The sequence below is a fragment of the Monomorium pharaonis genome, chromosome 4 (genome assembly GCF_013373865.1).
Source record: "Monomorium pharaonis isolate MP-MQ-018 chromosome 4, ASM1337386v2, whole genome shotgun sequence".
Taxonomy (NCBI): domain Eukaryota; kingdom Metazoa; phylum Arthropoda; class Insecta; order Hymenoptera; family Formicidae; genus Monomorium; species Monomorium pharaonis.
The window spans coordinates 21,314,940-21,335,152 of record NC_050470.1 but is presented as its reverse complement, the minus strand read 5'-3'; the positions used below and the strand labels follow the sequence as shown (position 1 = coordinate 21,335,152).

The 20,213-nt window shown below is 37.9% G+C and overlaps 1 protein-coding gene across 3 annotated transcripts in view; it reads right to left on the bottom strand.

Moving 5' to 3' along the window:
* Positions 1-20,213, bottom strand: part of LOC105839800 (probable G-protein coupled receptor 158) — a 98,984-nt gene that overhangs the window by 15,093 nt on the left and 63,678 nt on the right. For all 3 annotated transcript variants that reach the window (XM_036286434.1, XM_036286433.1, XM_012686354.3), the window contains exons 4-6: positions 11,713-11,836; positions 8,641-8,784; positions 5,314-5,514 (exon numbers count right to left, since the gene is read on the bottom strand). In XM_036286434.1, the coding sequence (XP_036142327.1) occupies positions 5,314-5,514; positions 8,641-8,784; positions 11,713-11,836 (469 nt within the window). The remainder of the gene's footprint in view (positions 1-5,313; positions 5,515-8,640; positions 8,785-11,712; positions 11,837-20,213) is intronic.

Below are 20,213 nucleotides of genomic sequence, written 5' to 3'. Positions count from 1 at the left end.
GAACTTCTTCACGGGAGACGAACGTACTCCGTAACGACCCTCTCGACGAAAAACGATCGCTTCGACCGCCCCAGGGGGTTACGCAACGTCCCGAGAACCCGACGAGGCCGTACCTTTCTTTCGGCTACATAAATTGAAGATCGACAAAATCGTAAAGAACCCGCCCCCTCCTCCCTCTCGCGCTCTTTCCCTACGTATCTTGGCGCTACAACGGGATTATCCCAGCCATTGGCGTTAGAAATTGTAACTTGAGAATTTTTTGAAATTGTAATCTGAAGAGCGCGAAACGAACGTGCCAGCTGTGAAATTCCAGACCATCGACTAATGCGAATGTTGAATACGGATGGTGATTGAAATTCATACAATTTAGGGTACTAAACTTGGGTATTATTATTGCATAAACTCGAGTGTAAACTTGGGGTAGGATATCGTGGAAGCAACTTGCAACATGAATTAATACAACGCCCCGCGAATCGTCCGTTAAGAGGTGATTTGCACAGGATCTTGATCTCGGAGAGTGGCATTTCAATTAGTAAATCCTTAATCCCGCTCAAGCTCACGGCTAACTTTACAAAGGTGCACATGCATCGCAATCGAAATAGATCATTTTAATTCTACGATCACCGTTCGCCGGCGAATCGGATTAAAACCGTTCGCCGATTCTTCGAACCTCTCTCCCTCCTAATGTAACAATCTCGAAATGGAACAGAATAATATTTGCCTTTCACTTAAGAGAGAGAGTTAGAGCGAGAGTTGGAGTGAATTCTATAAATCCGTTATAATACATACGAGTTCCATTATTCCGATTTCGAGGTAATCCGCGTTGTGTCCGCAGACACGAACGATTATAACCGGGATACACATCTCTGAACATATATATATATATATATATATCCATCTGCCACTTCATGAGACTGATTACGCCGCGATATTAAGCTTATAAATCGTAACTCGAACTATGAATGCCTGTGGGACATCGAACGACCGAATTTGCCCGTGTTAAACTCCCGCGCGCGCTGCGCTGTTTATCTTCCAAGTCAGATTTATTAATGGGACCATCAAGGGAAAGAAAAAAGCGATTATTCCCGTCCGTCTTTATCTCGTCATCTAAATCTAATTAAAACGTACTTGACTTTAATTATGCCCGTACGTAATGTAGATATTAACTTTTGTACCTTTCTTAAAATTTGTATACGGTGATCTTGAAATTTGTATAAAGTAATGACGATGTGAAACATTTTGCAATTAATTTCGATAAAATTAATTGTTTCGTTTTTTTTTTTTTCAAAAATTTCTTTCAAGACATCTCATATCTTTTAGGTCCAATTACTCAAACGTTCAGTTTTCTTATGTTGCGAACACATTGATTATTACAAAATATGAAACAGTATTGTAAAAATATTACGTCATTTGATACAAGATGTCTTTTAGTTTACATTTACGTTTTCACTTTTTACTTTTAAGCTGTCCAATACCGTTAAATACCGCCCGAAGAAATACTGTCCGAAAAAAAGTGATGTACACCGATATTGTTAACCTTCCTGTATGGTTCACAACTCTCAAAAACTCAGGAGTGCGTTATTGGCGCTATTACGTCATTCTATCCTTGTTTTCCATCGTTTAATATAAGGGTAACTATATCCAATATGGCCTACTATCCAACATGGTCTACTTGCTGTTTGTAAGTAGTTACATGGTAAATTCAATAAATAACGCTTATATGTCGTCCAGGTTGTTAACTTGACTTGTTCGCAATAGTTCAGTTTGTATATTGCGTTATTGATAGAGCCAAAAGCAAAATTTCCATTATTGTGTTTCTACCGATTTAATATTTCATAGACAGATGTATGTACAGTACTGCTTTCTATGATTATTAATTGATAATTAATTTCCGCGGTTTATATTATTGCAGTTCTACGTTTACTTTATCTTATACAATACGGTTTTTAATTAATAGTTTTGTCAACAATATTCTGCTCATACGGACAAAGAAAGAAAATATTTTGTAAAATAAAATCAATGCGAGCAACTTAAGCTAATAATGGATACATATATTATTGAAATCTCATATTTAAAATCAATGTTCAAAAAAAAAAGTTTCTTATTTTAAATCGGATAATTCGTTGTTAATTTTTAACTCAGCGAAAATTAGAAAAAATTGTAAAGCTTAAGTAGGTTACGTGGGGTATAGTAACTTTATGATAAAGATAAAACGACACAACAGCGCTGAAAAGAGCTGACGGCGTATTTTCTGAATGCGCTTTTAATATACATTTATATCACAGTACTGTTAATTTAAAAACTGGCATTCCATACCACCTGCTTTCATCTTGTGTATCGGATTGATCAAAAGATTCGCGTTTATTCTTATTTCTGTTTAATTAATACAAGAATTATATTTGCACTCCCTGACCCATTTAATAATTTTCCTCTATCCCGCGCAAGATTGTCCCTTTATTTTTTTTTATTTTTTTTCAACGGGAAAACTCGCAGGACGTCGCGCGCAATTTTAATGCACGGGATTCTCAGGGACACGTCGCATGTTTCAGGCCTGAATCCCATCCGAGGAAAATCAAGAGGCAGAAAGCCCCGTTCTACGGGCGACGATGGCTCGACGCCACCAATTTCGGGATTACGGTGACAGTGTACCACGGAAAATCTGGCCGTTTCTCCGCGTGAGATTCAACCCGGGGCAGAACCCCTATCGCAAATTCCGCGAAATTATCGTCGAAAACACACGCGCTGGCAGAGAAACTCCAACGCCGTCTTCCTTTTCCTTCTTTGGATCTTTTATCCGCGCCGCTTTCAATTAAAATGAGTCCGCGCTAGAATCATTTATGCTGCTTTTTTCGCGATACGTACGAGACGTTACCAGTACGTGCGTCTCTCGTGAAAGCGCGGTTTTATATGCTCGTGGGATGATTTATGCCTACACGCTCATCATCTGGTACGGCGTATATAAATTTAAAGATACGGCGGGACTCTCTGTGTTATAAATATCTGAATATCTCAGCAACGGAAAGCTCCATTCAGTGACGTTAAAGATGCAAGAAAGATACACGCTCCATTCAGAACGGAACGAACGCCAGCGAACTCCGGCGACTGCGAAATTAGCTTATTAAGCTGCCGAGTCCAACGGAGCGAAAGAAATTACGCTTTTATATTTCTTGAAATGTAAAACATTAAATATGCGCTGATTAGACTTTCTTCGAGGGGGAGCTTTATTAGTCTACATCCCCCTCCCTTCGAAGGGCGAAATTCTCGGGTCATTACCGTCGCAAAAACGCCAGGAAGCTCGCCGCGTGTCATTATTACGTTAATTAGTATCGGAGTGCCTCTTTGATATCCGGACAAACCGAAGCGCCGACAGCGCCGCCCTTCGCCCTCGTTAAAGGCAAAGGCTGCTATTTCACGAACTAACCCTCCAAGGGCTCCGGCGAACGAAGGTGTTGTGAGCTCAGAAGGACTAATTAACACCTCGCGGTTGAAAGGATTCTTCTTCCCGGTGTTTTTTAATGCGACGACAGACTTCAATTTTATTTGAAGAGCCACGGAACGACGAGAGGGGAGGGGAAAAAAAGGAGAGCCCGATAGCCGATATTCAGAATAAGCTCTTGATCGAAAAACGGATTTATCTGAATACAGAGTTGAGCGATAACCCCCTATCTGCATGTTTATTTATCCGTTCCGATTTATTCGCATACGAAACTTTATCCGCTACCCGTCGCCGTTTGTATAATTTGAGGAAACACCAATAATTATTCAGATATTACAAATACACCAATATTGAATGCCATAATTGGAATAATTCAATATAATACATTACGAACGAAAATGGTAATTACAATCCAAATAATGTAAATTTTAACAAAGAAGGAAAAAGAAGAAGGGTCGTTCGAGTGATCGTATGTACAAAGAAATTCACAAGTGACTAATACCGGCACAAATCATTAAAACACTGGGCGCAAGGGCACTCGCGAGGGTGTGACGGGCGTCGTGACATAATTACCGAGTCACATTCATCAGATATTGTTTAAAGTGGCACCCTCGTGCAACATTCTCCGGGGTAGCCCTCGCACCCGGGGAGAGCCCTTTCGAGTAATCGCGCGCGATATCGGAGGCTCCGAGCTGAACAGGATTAACGTGTTAACCTCGATTTATCCGATCGGCCGTTAAGATAAGCCGTAATGCAACAATGGCACACTCCTCTTTCTACCGGCGTGCTTTTGTCCACGGCGACGTTTAGATATCCACCACGTTCAAACGAGCGTCCGTCGGCCTAAACGCGAAACGGGTAGTCTAAGAATGGAACTAGGGATGTAGGATATCGCGTTGCTTTTCAAGCATAAATATTTGTGCACGGAGCTCTGAGGTATAAAGGGGTTCGTGTTGTGCAAAAATGAGATTACTCGTGCGCCAGGCGGTACTTCGAGCAAATCGAGTTAAAAATGCGCAACATAATGCGTAACCCAGTCAACAGAATTTTATGAAGCTAAACTGACGAAATGAAAATTTAACTCATTTTTATATGATAAATCAAAAAGATCGCTTCAAATGCCGTCCACAAGTGCGGCCTCACATTGGCCCCCGCATAAATAATGGATTTCGGACGGAATGTCATCTACATAGATATTTCACTACGGACATTACTTAGGATCTTGTTGGGCTTTTGGTCTCCCGTGCTTACTGGAGATTTATGTGTTTGTGGAACACGTTCGCTCTATTAGCTATCGCGATTTTAGAAATTTATTGACTCGCGTTTATACGGGCGCCATATAAGAAAATACATTTCGCAATTTCTTCGCGAACTTATTGTCCGGATTTATTTGAGCTTTGGGAATCGAGCTTTGAGCTCGCGAAATATGGCGATTAGCCTGCAAAAGGCTTTTCCCCTTTGAACAAACGGGAATATTCCCGCGTAAAATATCGATAATATCGTGAAATGTTGAAAGAACTCTAAAGAAATATGAGTTGAAATCTTTCATCGGCCCCATCCTCGGAGGTTCACTTAATTAAGAGGAGGTGGATACTTGCTGTAAACTACTAGGAAAAAGAAGACGCCACTTCTGCAGATAGAAAAGATGAAAAGTGTGCGCTAATATTAATTCGCGGATTACGCCTTCGGACATATTTAACGAAATATATAGGGCGCGGTTAAAGAGGAGCGAACACCGCTTGCGCGACAGGTCGTATTTATAAAAACGGTGGGTGGCGAAACGCATTCTCCGCTATTTTCTCCGGAACGCTAAACGATGCCGTCGATAGTTTGGAAGGGGTCTAAATGCAAAAGAGCCATCGAAGGCTCTCTCCTACCTTCACATGCCCGTATTTCCATGTGAAAAGGGCGACGGCTGGCAAGCAAGCGATGATGCAGCACTCCAGGATAAGTATCGCCGTGCGCATCAGCCAATTCAGGGATACGACGCAAGGCGAGCCATCCTCGCAGGATTCGCATCCTTCGGCGCACGGCAGGCATTCGAACACCCCGCTCTCGGCGTATTGGTTCTTCTCACCCTGTTGACAAACGCGAAATTATTTCCCTCAGAGGGGAGGGGGGACGCATCCGCAAAGGAATGTAGAATGCAGTTCTCCGAAATTAGTCGTGGTTAACCCTGATCCTATACCTGGGGTAGAATAAACCCCACTGGTTTTCGGCTTTAGTCTTAGAGTTAGTCTTTTGCTTAGCTTCGTGAATTTCTTTTCACTGTTTTGAAATTTAAATTGCCCCAAAATAACTTTTTAGACATTATTTTAGAAGTTTGAGGAATGTTAATTAAAAAACTTTTTGGGGGCCAAAATGTTTGACAATATACGAGTAATAACCGTTTAAAGAGGGATGTATTATACCCCTTGTGTAGAATACCGAATTATTTGATAGTGCGTAGGAGCTTAGGGTTAGAAGAAGCTTTTCTTATCTTTCGGAGAATAAACACTGGCGCTTTATCGGGTGCTTCCTTTTTTGTAAATTTAATATTGCGAACTATTAAATATTACGAGTATACACTTTGTATTTGAGAGATTTTTCAACATTGACGGCATTAGTATAAATATAATTGAAAAGTTTTTCACAAAAATCAGACAAGTCCAAAGAGGTAAATCTTCAACAGATTATAAGATAGTAAAAACCACATGAAATAGAATAAAAGGCTCAGCATTGTAAAATCTACCTATTCAATTAAAAATCAAATCTTTATATATCATCGCGCTGCATGTTGTGTTTTACGCAACACATCGCAACACACGTGTGTTGAGGTCAGGAAGAGAAAAGAAAAGAAAGATGTAGCACACTGCCTTCCCAAGGAAACAAATCGGATCAATGTCAATTAGACATCTAATGTGTCTAGTAGACATCTAATAGACATCTAACAAGACAAGGAAAAACAACAGAAAGTAACAAAGATCTAAGTTCACTATTATTTTTCCTTAGGTAACTATATCTATTTTGTGAGATGTTTATATTTGCTTTATCTCACAAAAATTTATAATAATTATTGCCAAATTCGAAATGCTAATTATAAATACCGCTACATCATTTGATAGAAACATTTTTTAGTTCACATTTACGTTTTTAAAGCTCAAGTATTTTAAATCTATCCTTTCTTATAATATTAATATAAACGAAGGAGGAAATATTATTTAAAGTAATATCATTCAGAGCACAATTTTTTTCGGTTTAATTTTATTCTCATAAAATAGTATAAATTCGTATTTCACGTTTTTGTTTTATTCCTGTCAGAAAAAATTGTTCACGACGTGACGCTATTGATAGAGAACGATTTGGCGCCATAACCCAGATTTTTTTTTTTTATATGGACTTATTTGGTTTTTGTGGAAACCCCCTTCAATTCTATTTAATCGATTTTTATTTAATCTTGGCAGTTATACGTGCGATCGTACTTCTCTTTTCACAATTTCCTTTCTTTTCGCTACTTTACAATAATCTCCGCGGATGCTTAAACGTTAATTAGAATTGACATATATCGTGAAAATTATAATCCCTGAAAAGCAGAATGGCGAATAGCTTTTTAAAAAATTGTCTGCAAAATAATTTTATCTTTGCATTTAGGATGACATTGAGACAGACTGTACCGTTTCGATTTAGAATAAGACAGTCCTTAATTAACAAAATCGACTCTTGGGACAAGGAATAATCTAAAACATCGAGCGTAATAATTTATCTTGCGTGCGAAATACTTTAGCAGATTTCACATATGAAAGACTAAAAATAATTCTCCGTGTTTCTTGTTTCCACTTTTCTTTCGCAACGGCAAGGAAGGAGACGTGTCTCTCGTGAAAAACTGAAGAATAATCATTTCCGAGTTCCCCCTTTCTAGCGTACTTTCGAGCCGACAATGCGGCACATCAGCGCTGTCCGCCGGCGCGACCGCGTCGAAAGAAAGAAAAGGAGGGAGAAAAAAAAAGGATGACACGTCGTTAATATCCCGAGTTCTCTGGTTATTAAGGATATATATTCGGCGGAGGAGATGTCACCCATTGTAACCGTTTTGCGGTTACAAACGGTCGCGGCGGCAGCCAACGGTGAAGCCGAAAGGCGCGTCTGGAAAATAGTTTTGCCGCGCGCGAGCGATGGAAATTGTCCATCAAATCACAAAGGATACGTAACACACGGTGACAATAGATGCCATCGTGCCTCGCTGTCAATACCCATTTCGCTTCTACGAGCGCGCAGAAGTGACGGGCCGGTCTGACGGACGCAGTGAAAACTGCACTCGGGAGGGGAAAAAAACGTCGTTTCTCCGCCACGTAATAGAATGCGCGGTAATGTGCGTTACGTCGTAACGCGTCGCGTCGCCGACGCCGCCGCCGGCGGCGACGATCTAATTGCGCTGTCGCGGTGATCTTCCATTCGCTGCAATCCTGTTTTTGAAGCCGTAGAAGGACGGAGAATTGAGGGACGAAAATGGAAACGCGATCCTCATATCAGCTGAATATTCCACTCGAATTGCGTTTTGCACCGCGCAATAACGGCGAACTGAATTGCACCGGCTATATCGATATGTATTCCAAATCGCACATTATCGATCCCTTACCTTCAAACACTTGGGGAAAATTGAATATTTTTTCCCCCCCTCCCCTTCTGCCCTCCTCGCATCCCGGCTCTTCGGGGCAAATAATTGTTGCTCCCATCGTAATTGGAATGTATGTCGTGGCGGGAGAAAGGGGGGAGGGGGGGGGGGGAAATGCGGTGGACAAAATATTATTTTACCCGTCGAGGAAATCATGAATTATTTTTCAATTTCGAAAAATGTTTCTGCAGACTTTCGCAAACTGACAGACCCCCACAAAACGTGCATTACCATTTTTCCCCATCGCGTTAAATTTTAATGAAAAATTTTGCCCATCGATATACTTTGAGGCTCGAAGTAATCAACCTCGTATTTGGCGAAGGTGGCTGCAGTTATTGCGGTGGGCCGCTTATCAAAATTTGATGAGATACGAAATACCTTCCCGATTTTGTATAATTTCGCCACGTCTACGTATAGCGAGGTAGATTCTTCTTTTCACCCTGCGCTTTCGCGGGGTGAAAAGAAGATATTACAGAACGGGCATCAAGCGTTCCGCGAGACGTAAAATGGAGCGCGCGCGCGGCTGTTTTTAGTTCGGCTTTAAACTACTCACCATCATCAATCTCTCGTACTCTTCCTCAATGACCGTGCCATTGTAGTACCTCTTGTCCGATTTCGTGTCCGGGTAGTAGAAGCCTCGTTTGCAAACGCATCGATAACTACCGCGGCGGAAGCCTAGCCCGGGAATGGCGATGCACTGCGAATAGAAGACAAAACGATCAATTGTATCTAATCAGTGCTACGTGTTCAAGCCTTTCGCTACTGTGGACGGCTATAATCCATCGGAATTGTTTCGCGCGAGCTGAGCTCGTGGATTTCGCAGGCTGAACACGAGCAGCGCTTTGTCCCTCGCTTGATTATAAATTTATTCATATTTCATTACAATATGTCGTATCTTGTAAAAAATTTCCGTTGTATTCTACCTAATCGGTCATGTGCGCGCGCGCATGTATTAATAACTTAAGGTAACGTCCGTTACGAACAGAAGAATTTCGCTCGTGTTTTCAACTCACTTTTATATAAAAAAAATAAAAGTCAGTTTTGATAAAAACGGTTTTAAGCAAAAGTAACGCCCGTTACGAACAGAAGAATTTCGCTCATATTTTCAACTCACTTTTATAAAAAAATAAAAGTCAACTTTGATAAAAACGTTTTTAAGCAAAAAGTTATTCAGGTAAAAATTTGAATGGATGGTTTGATACACGCAGTAGAGTAAATTAGGATATGATGGCCATACGGAGAAGATGGTCAACGGCTGTAAATTCTCCAATAATTGCTAAATAATGTGTTCTTGTAATTATTTTCAAAGGTAATCGATATTTACTGTATAATTTATGCGTATAAAAATAAAATTTAAAATGTGATAATAAATGTGATAATAAACTAAATAAATGTAAAATTATATTACTTCAATTAGCGTAGCTTTTCCAGCAGAATAATAACAATAAATGCAAATTAAATTTGTAAGATGACCAATTCTGGCATAATTTTATCCAAGTTGTAAATTGACAATGTTTCGATCAGATGCTTTTTGGTTCTTATCAAGTAGATCTTTGATAATATAAAACAGTAGGTGTGATTGTAAAAATTATTTCGTAAACGTCAGATGCTAGCAATCCGTGTTAGAAAGCACGTCTAAATTCCGTAACGTCTGACAATGGAACGTTGTCAATTTACAACTTTAATGAAATCATGCCAGAATTGGTCATCTTACAAATCTAATTTGAGTAAAATTATAAGTTTTTAAATTATTTCTTAAATGTTAAGTACATAAAATATGTATGACCAATTGTTCTATAATACTATGGCCATCTTTTCCCTAAAAGTTGCAAAAGATGGCCAATGTTTATGTTTCAATATTTTGATAATATAAAATGTTTATTAAGTATTTTCTTTTTAATAATATTACATGCTTTAAGCTTCAGTAAAGTAATATATCAAACGCTATTAAAAAATAATAAAAACGAAGTACGCTTTTTGTATTTTAAAAAAACTATGGCCATCATACTCGAGTTTACTCTATATATTAAGTTTGATACAAATTTTTCACTTGTGTAATAAACCATAGCATGTTCAACTATTAAAAATTTAATTAGTCTCGGTTATAGATTTTAGACAATTGAAAATTGAATTATTAATTATTAGAAAGAGTCAGAGAAAAACTTTATGTTAGGATTAACTTAAAATAAATCAATAAGACGCTAAAATTAATTTTAAATAGATCAGTGTTAAAGATTTAGAAAGAGTGAACGTTAAGATTTTAAAATCTGGATTTTATCTACAGTACTTTAATTTTAAATTTTATGAACTCTAAAATAGCAGAATTAAAAATGTTTTATTAGAAAGGATTGCGTGCAACGTAAAAACTAGCGAAATACTTCGTCTTTCGTGTGCATTTACGGTAGAGCTATTACCGTTTAAGTAAAAACAGAAAGTAATATTAAAAAAAATATTACAGTTATAATGAAAATCTCCATTAAAATGAAGATCTGCGATAAATTAGACGGCCGCGCTGCAGAATGGGCCAGTCCAAGGCAGTCGAAACAAATAATGAAAAAAAAAAAATAAAAACAAAGATAAAACGAGGCGTAATAGCGTCGTGAAAGGAAAAAACAATGAAAAAAAAAATAAAAAACGCAAATAGTGATACTTATATCATTTTTATAACACAAGTATGTTTTATCCTGTCGAAAGCCAGCGGTTCACGCGACCGACGGACGTGGAGAAGTGTGCTCGAAAACGTTCTCGCCAAATTGCGATCCTCTCCAAGTTTGTGAGTTATCGTTGCCGCGAATCGGAAAAACGCGCGGTTTCGGAAAAACACGGGGGGTTCAAAGTTTGGGGTTTACATAAGGAGCCGGGCCCGACAAGTGTGATATGTACGCCATTCTACATTTTTCCCGTAATTTTCAGGATTTTTCCACCGCGTATTTACCTGCACTCTTATACACGGCGGAGAGTAGAAGAGCTGAACTTTGAAAAATTTAGACTGACATCTACATAATAACGAAGATGTTAAAAATTTGTAATTTAAATTTTAATGGAAAAATTTTAAATCACGTAACAAAGGTATGTTAACGTTGGTTTCATTCAGGCTCTTATCACGACAAACGTTTCGTGAAATTTGTCAAGAAATTCACGAGGGCAAAATACGTGACTTACACTACAATGCAAATATCGCGCTCCGCGACGAACTAAATCGTAAAAACTCAACAATCTCGTCGAACAGAAATCAAGCTTAAACATTTGTGAAAAAAACCCATCGGCGGATTCTCCCTCCCTTCCCCCCCCTCCCCTCCCGGCCTTTAATCTGTGAAAAGTAAAACATGCCGATAACGCGCGCGCGGTTTGTTAGAGCGGGATAAAAACGCGCGGGGCGGGAGGGGGTGTGTTTTTCGCGCGACGGAAGCTGCGAGCTGGTGGCGCGGCAGGGTCGACAGTGGCATTTACAAATAGAGTCGGTCGCCACGCGGAAAAACATCTCCTCGGCGGTGGTTTTGCCCTATTCCGTACGGTACGTTTAAGCGCGGCGTCGTCGCCGCGCGACAACTCGCGGGGAAGAACACTCGCGGGAAACATCGATTTCCCCGGGAAGAGAAGCGCAGCGGTGGGAAATTAGCATTACCTCGGTGGTGCGCTTTTTGCACTTGTCGCTGGCGGCGAATATGTTGAGCTGCATGGATCCGGCCGGCAACGGGCACTGATCTATGTCTACCCGGCGCAGGTCTATGTCGATGCCGCTGGTGCCCCTGCGAAACGATAAATCAAACGTTTTGCGATTAAGCTTTTACCACGGCGGCGCCAAGGACGTATATAAGATAGGCATACACATTAGACTTGAGCGACTTGCGTCGCGCGCGCGCTTACCGCGCGAGGGGTGAAGTCTCCCCTCCTCCTCCTCCTCCTCCTCCTCCACATCCCTCTCACTCTCGCGCGAGAGGCGCGAACGAGTCGACGCCGCTGTTATCGGAATTAGATTAGTAGTAGAAACTAACGTCTGTTTTTACGCAATTCAAGCAGTAACTAACATCTGTTCCTAACTGGCATCTGCGCGAACTTGTATAATTGCGTTTTCCACCCGCGTCCTTAGGGACTGTGCTCTAACGACAGGCTGTTTCATTATTCACGTTCCTAAAATGCCGAAATAATGCGAAAGGGGTAGAGAAATTCCAGAGTGGGTAACGCAAAATGTAGAAAAAATGTTATTACACAAGAAGGGCGGCGTGGCGGGTTTTTAAAATCTGATCTGAATTCATATACATGAAAAGTGGCGTTGTTAAAAAAGTGGTAATATTAAAATCCTGTTTCGCGATTTCGCAATTTCTCTCTTTCTCTCTCTCTCCCTCTCTCTCTCGCGCGCGCGCGCGCGCGTGTGTGTGTGCCTGCACTCCAATCCTCCAGTTTTATATATAATCTTTAACATCGAATCAAATTCTCCTGCTCCGTGTCTCCTAATGCATAATTCAACAGTGCGCGTGTTGCTGCCGATTATGCGTGCAATATATCTTCCGCTGATTCGCGACTCATGTAACCCGGTAATCCTTCCTCCCGACATAAAACGCAATATGGTTGCTTTGTACCAGATATACGATATCAGCAGCTACTTCGTAACATTCAATGAATCCGTATAATATCGCGTATCGATTTCTCTCACAAGAATCTTCCCCCCCTCCCTCCCTCCTTCCCACTTCCCCAATATTTTGCACAAACGTGTTCCATTGGAGTTTCCCTCGCGAAAGATTTGATCGCGGGGTGCGAAGATATTGCTTCGAAATTGAGAAACTCAATGCAAAATCGTTTTTCAATTAACCTAGGACTAAAATTAATTTCCCGATAATCGAAACCGTCGTAATTATTTTTAACCCTTTTTTTTCCCCAGTGGGTAACGGCACCGCCCAGGTCTGGGACACCCTGTATAACGAGCCCGTCTGATTCCCCCACTTTCGATAGTTGGCCGGTATCGATTCTTGATTTGCAAGAATTACGATGCGTTCGCAGTTGCGCTGATAACAAATTTCCTTTAAACGGATATTGCATTCTTCGAAGCGACATAGCCCCCGTTCTTTTCCTTCCGCCGACATTTACCATGATTTCTGCGTGCAGTGGTCCGTGAAATTTTGCATTTTTGGATTTAAACGCGGGAACGGGAGAGCGACGTTATTTCCGACGCGCGATTGCGAGCGAATTCTCTCTACGTGAACATATCGCTCGGATATTTTGTGAATGGTGATTTCACTTAGTCCGGTCAAGTGGAAACGCTTTAGTTACACGGCAAAAGCGCTTTAATTCACTCGGATAGCGGGCGCTAAATAAATTTAATTTCTTAGTTACATAGGTATTACATAAAAGACCATTTCGTTCCTTTTTTTCTAACGCACTAGCTAAAAGCATTTAAATTAGGGGAAGTAACGCGTTACTCGTAACGTCGTTATCGTCACCGGTTTTTTTTTTTTTTTTTTTCTTTTAGCAACGGAACGGTGAATGAATTTAATAATTATTCTTTTATTGGGTACTTTTTATATCTTAAACTTATTTGTGACACAATTTCTGTTGTGTGTAAATGTTTAATTTTTAATTTTCAACTGTATTCATATAATCGGTTGTTATATTTATAGAATTATCTTTAATATGATGCTACAAACCAGTCATATTACCGCATACATTTTAGGAGCAATTTCATAATTCTCATGTTAAAATACAAGATTAAAGATACAAAATATAAATGAGTTTTGCTGAATTTATAAATTTAATAAAAATCAAGGTCTTTTCACTCGTATTTTGAGCAATTTTTAAATAATTCTCTTTAAATGCTTGCGAATTAAAAACAAAATAATACCGTTTTTATTAATATCTTGATGGGAAACACGAAAAAAGTAAATTTTTCGAACTTAATTTTATTTCAGTATAGAAAATGTAAATGTCGTTACTTTTAAATGTAACGGTAACGAGTTACTTTCAAACAATAACTTTGCCAACCCCGACGAAAATGTGAAACGCACGTAATTATTACTGAACCGTGTTCGCCGTATTTCTCATCCGTGGCAGGAATATAACTAGGATGTAACTTCTTACAAGGAACACAACTCATGTACAATCCAAAGAGATTAAACACAATATCTCGTTTCGCGGCACGAGAATCTAGTTTCACGGGAAATGAATTTCTTTCGATTGTTATTTCATTGTGCGCCGTTGCAGACCGTAGGACAACAATTTTATATTGGGGCAACGATCAGTTCCATATCCTGCTGCACGCGGGGAAAAGTACTTTGCGCAATAAATTTTTTGACAAATTTCTCAAAACTGAACATAAAACAAGAACAAATGCGCGAAAATGATGATAATGTACCCTTGTATACCATCGCGTGTTACCATAAAGCTACAAGAATTTTCGTTCCAATTATGGCAGAGCTAAATCGCAAAGGATTTCCCATTTTGAAAGCCAGCAACAATTAATATCATTGTATTGTTTCGTAGAAAGTTAGAAAGAAGGAAACCGACAGAAAGAGAAAGGGAGAGAGATTCTCTGCTGACACAGAGACTTCAAATGGCCGCTCTCGGAATAGAACTGAAAGCTCTCCGAACAGTTAAATCAATTTGCATAACTGAGTTCCGTTCGTATTTTAGATTAACTCTTCGTCTCATATGACAGCACATTTACAACATATCTAAATTTGCCATTAAAATAAATTGAATATTGATTTAATGTAGCCCTCTGTTCCGTCTGCCGCGACGTGCGATATGCTTCTATAAAAACTTGTTGCAGTCGGTAATTCTGTACGTGTGGATCGAACCTTTTACCGCAAACATGTTAACAAGACGTTAATCTTTTTCTTCCTGAACTCTCGTCTTGTTCAGTATAGGCAAAAATTTGATTTTATTTACATTACAGGAAGATAGTTAATTGGATCACGTCCTGAACGTAAAACCAACTAACAATGTTGCGGTTGTTGGTTGGATTCTTCCTGCAGCATTTAATCCAATTATTCTACCGGGTAACGTCAATCAATATAAATATTTGAAAACTGTGAGAAGCACAGACAAGTTTCCGGTTTTGCAATGAAATAAAATTTGATTAAATCAAAACCAGATTAAGTAAAATATTATACGTAAATACAATTGAAAAATAGAATTACGTATAGATAGAGAGCTAAAATTGTTACCATTTGTTAACGCTTGACGCAAAATTATATATTTCTACTATCGCCATTTTATTTGTACAGCTTTATTAAAAATCTATATAAATTAAATCTGACTTTATTTTAATAAAAATTCCAGATTTAATATTACTACTGTGGGATATTTAAAAGTTACAAAATTGCAACGGTTTATAATTGTTGAATTGTAATTGTTCTCGAGTAAAAAAAGTTGAAAGAAAATACAATTGTTTCAGTGCACGCCTTATATAAAGACATATTTGAGCTATAAGAATTTTTGCTGGGCTATAATAAGATTCTATAAAGGGTATGATATCTGCATACTTCCACGCCAGGAAGGTGAGGAATGCTGGAAATATCTCGGCCCCGTGTTCATCAAATTGGTCGTATCGATTATCGATTGCAGCTGCGAAAGGCCTGGGTTTCAACGGGAGTTCCGAATTATCATCGCTTTCACGAAAGCGCGACTTCACCTTCCATTAAGTTAAGTAAAGCCGGCGTCTTGTTATTGTTCGATTAGGCGCACGTAAATACTCGTGCAATCTTAATAGACGACGCAGTGGTAACTTACATTAAAATTTCCATAAGTGAACAAATATTAATAAATAATTGTGGCAAAAGTATGTGAGTACAATTAGAGGATTTGACCGCGTCGAATAAATCGGGATTTTTTTAATTAAAAAAAAAAAGATGCACATTTTATAAATATCGAATACTATTTTATAAAATCTCAATTAAAAGTTTTGTTTACCTACCATTTAAAATACAAAATAAGCTGTTTTACTCGAATAAGGTCGGTACTAGATTTCATGCAGAAAAAAAAATCGGTATTGACGTTCGGTTGGATATGTTTAAATATGCATATCTGTGGGTGTCCGCTCAATAATTGTGTTAGTAAAATTTTAAGCGCACAGTAAAAGGAATGTTGTTGTAGTCCGCGCGCAATTTAACATATATAGGGAATGAAATTAATTGAAAGCAGCAACATATTTTAACCTGTACCGTCAACGACAAACAATTTCAATGTTAAGAGAGACAGAGAGAAAGGGAAAATATTCACACATTTTACGTAATTGGATGAAAATGCTTTTTAACTTCCTTCATTGATATTCTCGATTACAGTAATTTGTTTAATGTGAATTAATGTGAATTAATATAAATTTATTCAGAGAGAAATAAACTTAAATGCATTATATATTATAATGCCGAGATTATAGGTAATTTTGTTATCAGAATTTCCTTTTTTTTTGCACTTGTATTTTTATTATAAAGAAAAAAATTTACCCCAAGCCTCGGAAAAATCTGTTTTTTTTTTTCTTTATTCCATGATTTTATGTATGACTTTCGCGTACGAATTATCTATTGAATTGACCTTAATTGATTTTATCAGCTTCAGCTGGTGTGCCCGCATTGTGTGTTTATTTATTTACTCGTCATCATGCGAGAAACGAAGCGCACATGTGTGTTCCATTATTCCCGAGTTGTTCCATAAGAATGCCAGGACGTGACGTGTATAATTATCGGCGTGTAATTCCGGCGCAAGTTAGGTTGGAGATAATAAGGTAACCGGTTAAACGTATAAATTAGGTGCGCATGTGCCTCGGAGGTTTTAGCAAACTCCCGATGCCGTGGTAACGCGGTGACCCGTGCCGAAAGCCCGAGCCCAGGCCGGTTACCGTATTACAAATTAGATCCGCTAACTCTTCTCTAGCAGATAATTCGTTTAACCGTCCGGGCGCAAAATAGAACGGGGAAACTGGACGGCCTTGGCTAAAGTGGATTTTTCAGCCGAACACAGAACTGACATAATTACCAGTAATTATGATAGGGACGCTATCGCGCGCCCTATCCGCAGAGTTAAAGATCCGGGAGGGAGAGGGGGGGGGTAACTTGGGGAATGGGGAAAGCCAGCTTTCGGAAAGCGTGATGGGATACAAGGTGTTCGCGACCGATTGCATTTCCTTCCAGTCTGCTGATCCTTCGACAAACTTGGCCAATCTTTCCTTCAAGGAAACTCGACGGATTACTCGCTCGGTTGTAGTCACCTATGGAAGTGCAAACTGTCCCTTATATCTTCCCTCTCAGATAATTTCGAGTAAACTTTATCTGAATAGAAATTCAATTTTAAACTTTTCGGAAGTCCATTCGGACCTGGACTTTCGAGTAACTATGACTGCTGCCGCGTTAGCGATAAAGATTGACAAATTGATCCACTAAAAAGTATTCAGTTGAAATGTACCCGCGGGGGATATCATGTACCTGATCACGATATTACTGACTTTATCATGATATTACTTTGCTTGGATGGTAATTTGCTTAAGTACTAATTTTCTTGGTCCTAACATGCTTGGATGCTAACTTCCTTGAATACCAAATTCCTGGCACCCAGATTTCAAGGAGTCCTAGCATATAAGGCTTGGCTTTGATCCTAGTTTACTTGATAGTCATTGGCCTAGATGCTAAGTTTGCTTAGATCCCACCTTCTCCTTTCTCTCTATTAAGTCTCTTTTGTTTGTCAGCTGTCAAGTTTCCTTCTGTGCTGTAAGAGATATGTAATATCAAACATGTAGGTTTGAGAAAAAAAACAGAAAAAATTCTGGTAAATTTTAAAATTTCCGATAAGTAAAACGTGTTAACAATAAAAAAATGTATAATCGAGAAATTAGAAAAATTATTATCAATATTTACAAAAAACAAAGAAATCAAATTACTAATTCTAATTGTGAAATACATTAAACTTGAATCAAAAAGTTAAGTCGAATTTAAAATATATAAAAATCAAAAGGTAAATTTCGCGTAAATTATTATATTTCAAAAATTAATTAATAACTTAATAAATAGTAAATAAAGAAATAAAATAAAAGTAAAGAAAAGCATTAGATCCATGCGAATGATAAGTTAATTAAATATTCGAGGACAAATTAATTTTCTTTTAATTAAATTGAAAAATTCTAAAAGGTGGGAAAAAACAAAATCAATTAAAAATAATAAACAAATACAGAGATATAAAATGTGCAATCTAATAAAATAAAATATAATATAAAATAAAACGAGAATAAGTTGAGAGTTACAAACTGGTGAAAAAACGGAACATCGGTGATTTAATAACCGTTTTAATTAACACTGCCCGCTTCCATTGCGAGTCTCTCATTCTCGATTGTAAGAAATTCTGTTCTGTCTCCCTGAAGAATCTGTCATATCTATGAAATGGAGATTCCCCAGCTTGCACTTGATGTGAAATAAACGATGCACGAACGCGCAGATAGCCGAGAGAGAGAAAGAGGTGGAGGAGGAGGAAGCGGTGGAGAAATTCCCAATGGGGAGAGAACGACGCGGCTGTCGCGATGCCGAATGTTATCATCCTCGCGTCTTCATCGTCGTTGTCTCTTTGATTCCATACGTAACTCGTCAGCGAAATACGCTTTCGTGAGACGTGATGCATAATGCGTCTCACAAGGGCGCATCAAAGTGCATGAGTTCCATTTGTATTATTAGTCACATAAGCAACAGTTAATTATATTACTCACTCCCATTTTCAAGAATGGCATGAAATATTTGTAGAACGTGGACGCACGATGTTTGTAGAGTTTCAATTAAAAAAAAATTAGTATATGACAAATTTGAAATTGCATTCCTTTTTTTTTCGTAAAAAATCTCTGGAATACTACTATTAATAATTATTCAATGTGCCTTTAATAAAAATTTAAATATTACAAAGCATACTAACGAACGAGACTCAAACGTATCTTGTTTAACTGACTTTCAAGCATTTGCCCTTTGTCTGTATTACAGATAGGAAGTTTGCTAAATCCGTTGGATCCATACCTTTCATCTTCTATTTGACACAAGTAATTACAGTTTTCAAGTTTTGCTCCTTTGACTCTATCTATATAATTAACTTATTTATTAATCTTTAATAATCATTTATTATTTATATATTTACGGTTCTATGCCAATTTTACATTAATTGGAGTTATACACACAATACTTTAACTACTGCAGATTTCTTAACGCTTCAAGTTTTGTCTCTCCGACTTCATTCTGTATCTCTCTTTTAAATGCAGAATTGCAATGTTTTCATTTTTAATTAACTAACTTTATTTAATTGGTAACCTATTTATCATGAGAAGCGACTTTTGTATTGTTTTATTTTTAATTCGTTTGATATACTCTAACAGTTATTTATATTATTTATATTACTTATGCGTCTAATTTTTTAATATTGTTTTATTTCTTTTCTATCTGTGTCAATGGTGTATTATTTTTTTATTTATTTTTAAAAATGTGTGTTTATATTTCGATTTACTCGCGACTAATAATGACTAAGTAAAGTCGAGAACTGTACTACATTAATGTGATTATGTGTACTAATAAATTATAGTTCACCTTACATTATCTTAATCAAGTTCGTTTTTTATTAGGTTTCTTAATTTTCTTTTAGCTTATCTTTCCTTATTACATATTAAGAAGATACACACATCAAGATTGGGTTAAAACAAAACTTAACTTTGCGAGTTTTTTGTGGAAAAAGAAACAGAAAAGTCGTGTTTGTTTCGTTGTTAAACTCACACTTTTCTTTATTGGACATTTAAATTACATCAAAAAATAATATAGAACGGTGCCAATTTATTCAAGTTTTCCTAAATCATGCTTTTCAAAACGACGTTTATGGTGACTACTGCTGCTCTCATAGAATTCATTAGAAAGCTTTGTAAAATTGAAACATAGATCTTATGTTTGACATAGTGTTTTTCAAAATATTAAAAAAAAAATGATAGCTCAAAATCAACATAGCGGTTTTTTAACTGTAAAGAACGATGAATAGAATGGACCGATTTTGGAATAGTAAAAACACAATTTTTTTTTGTAATTTTTAAATTTATTCCGCGAATCAAAATCGGTTTGTTTTCTTCATCGTTCTTTGTTCATTTTTTAGCGACGAAAGAACCATGTGTGATAAAAAATCCTCCGA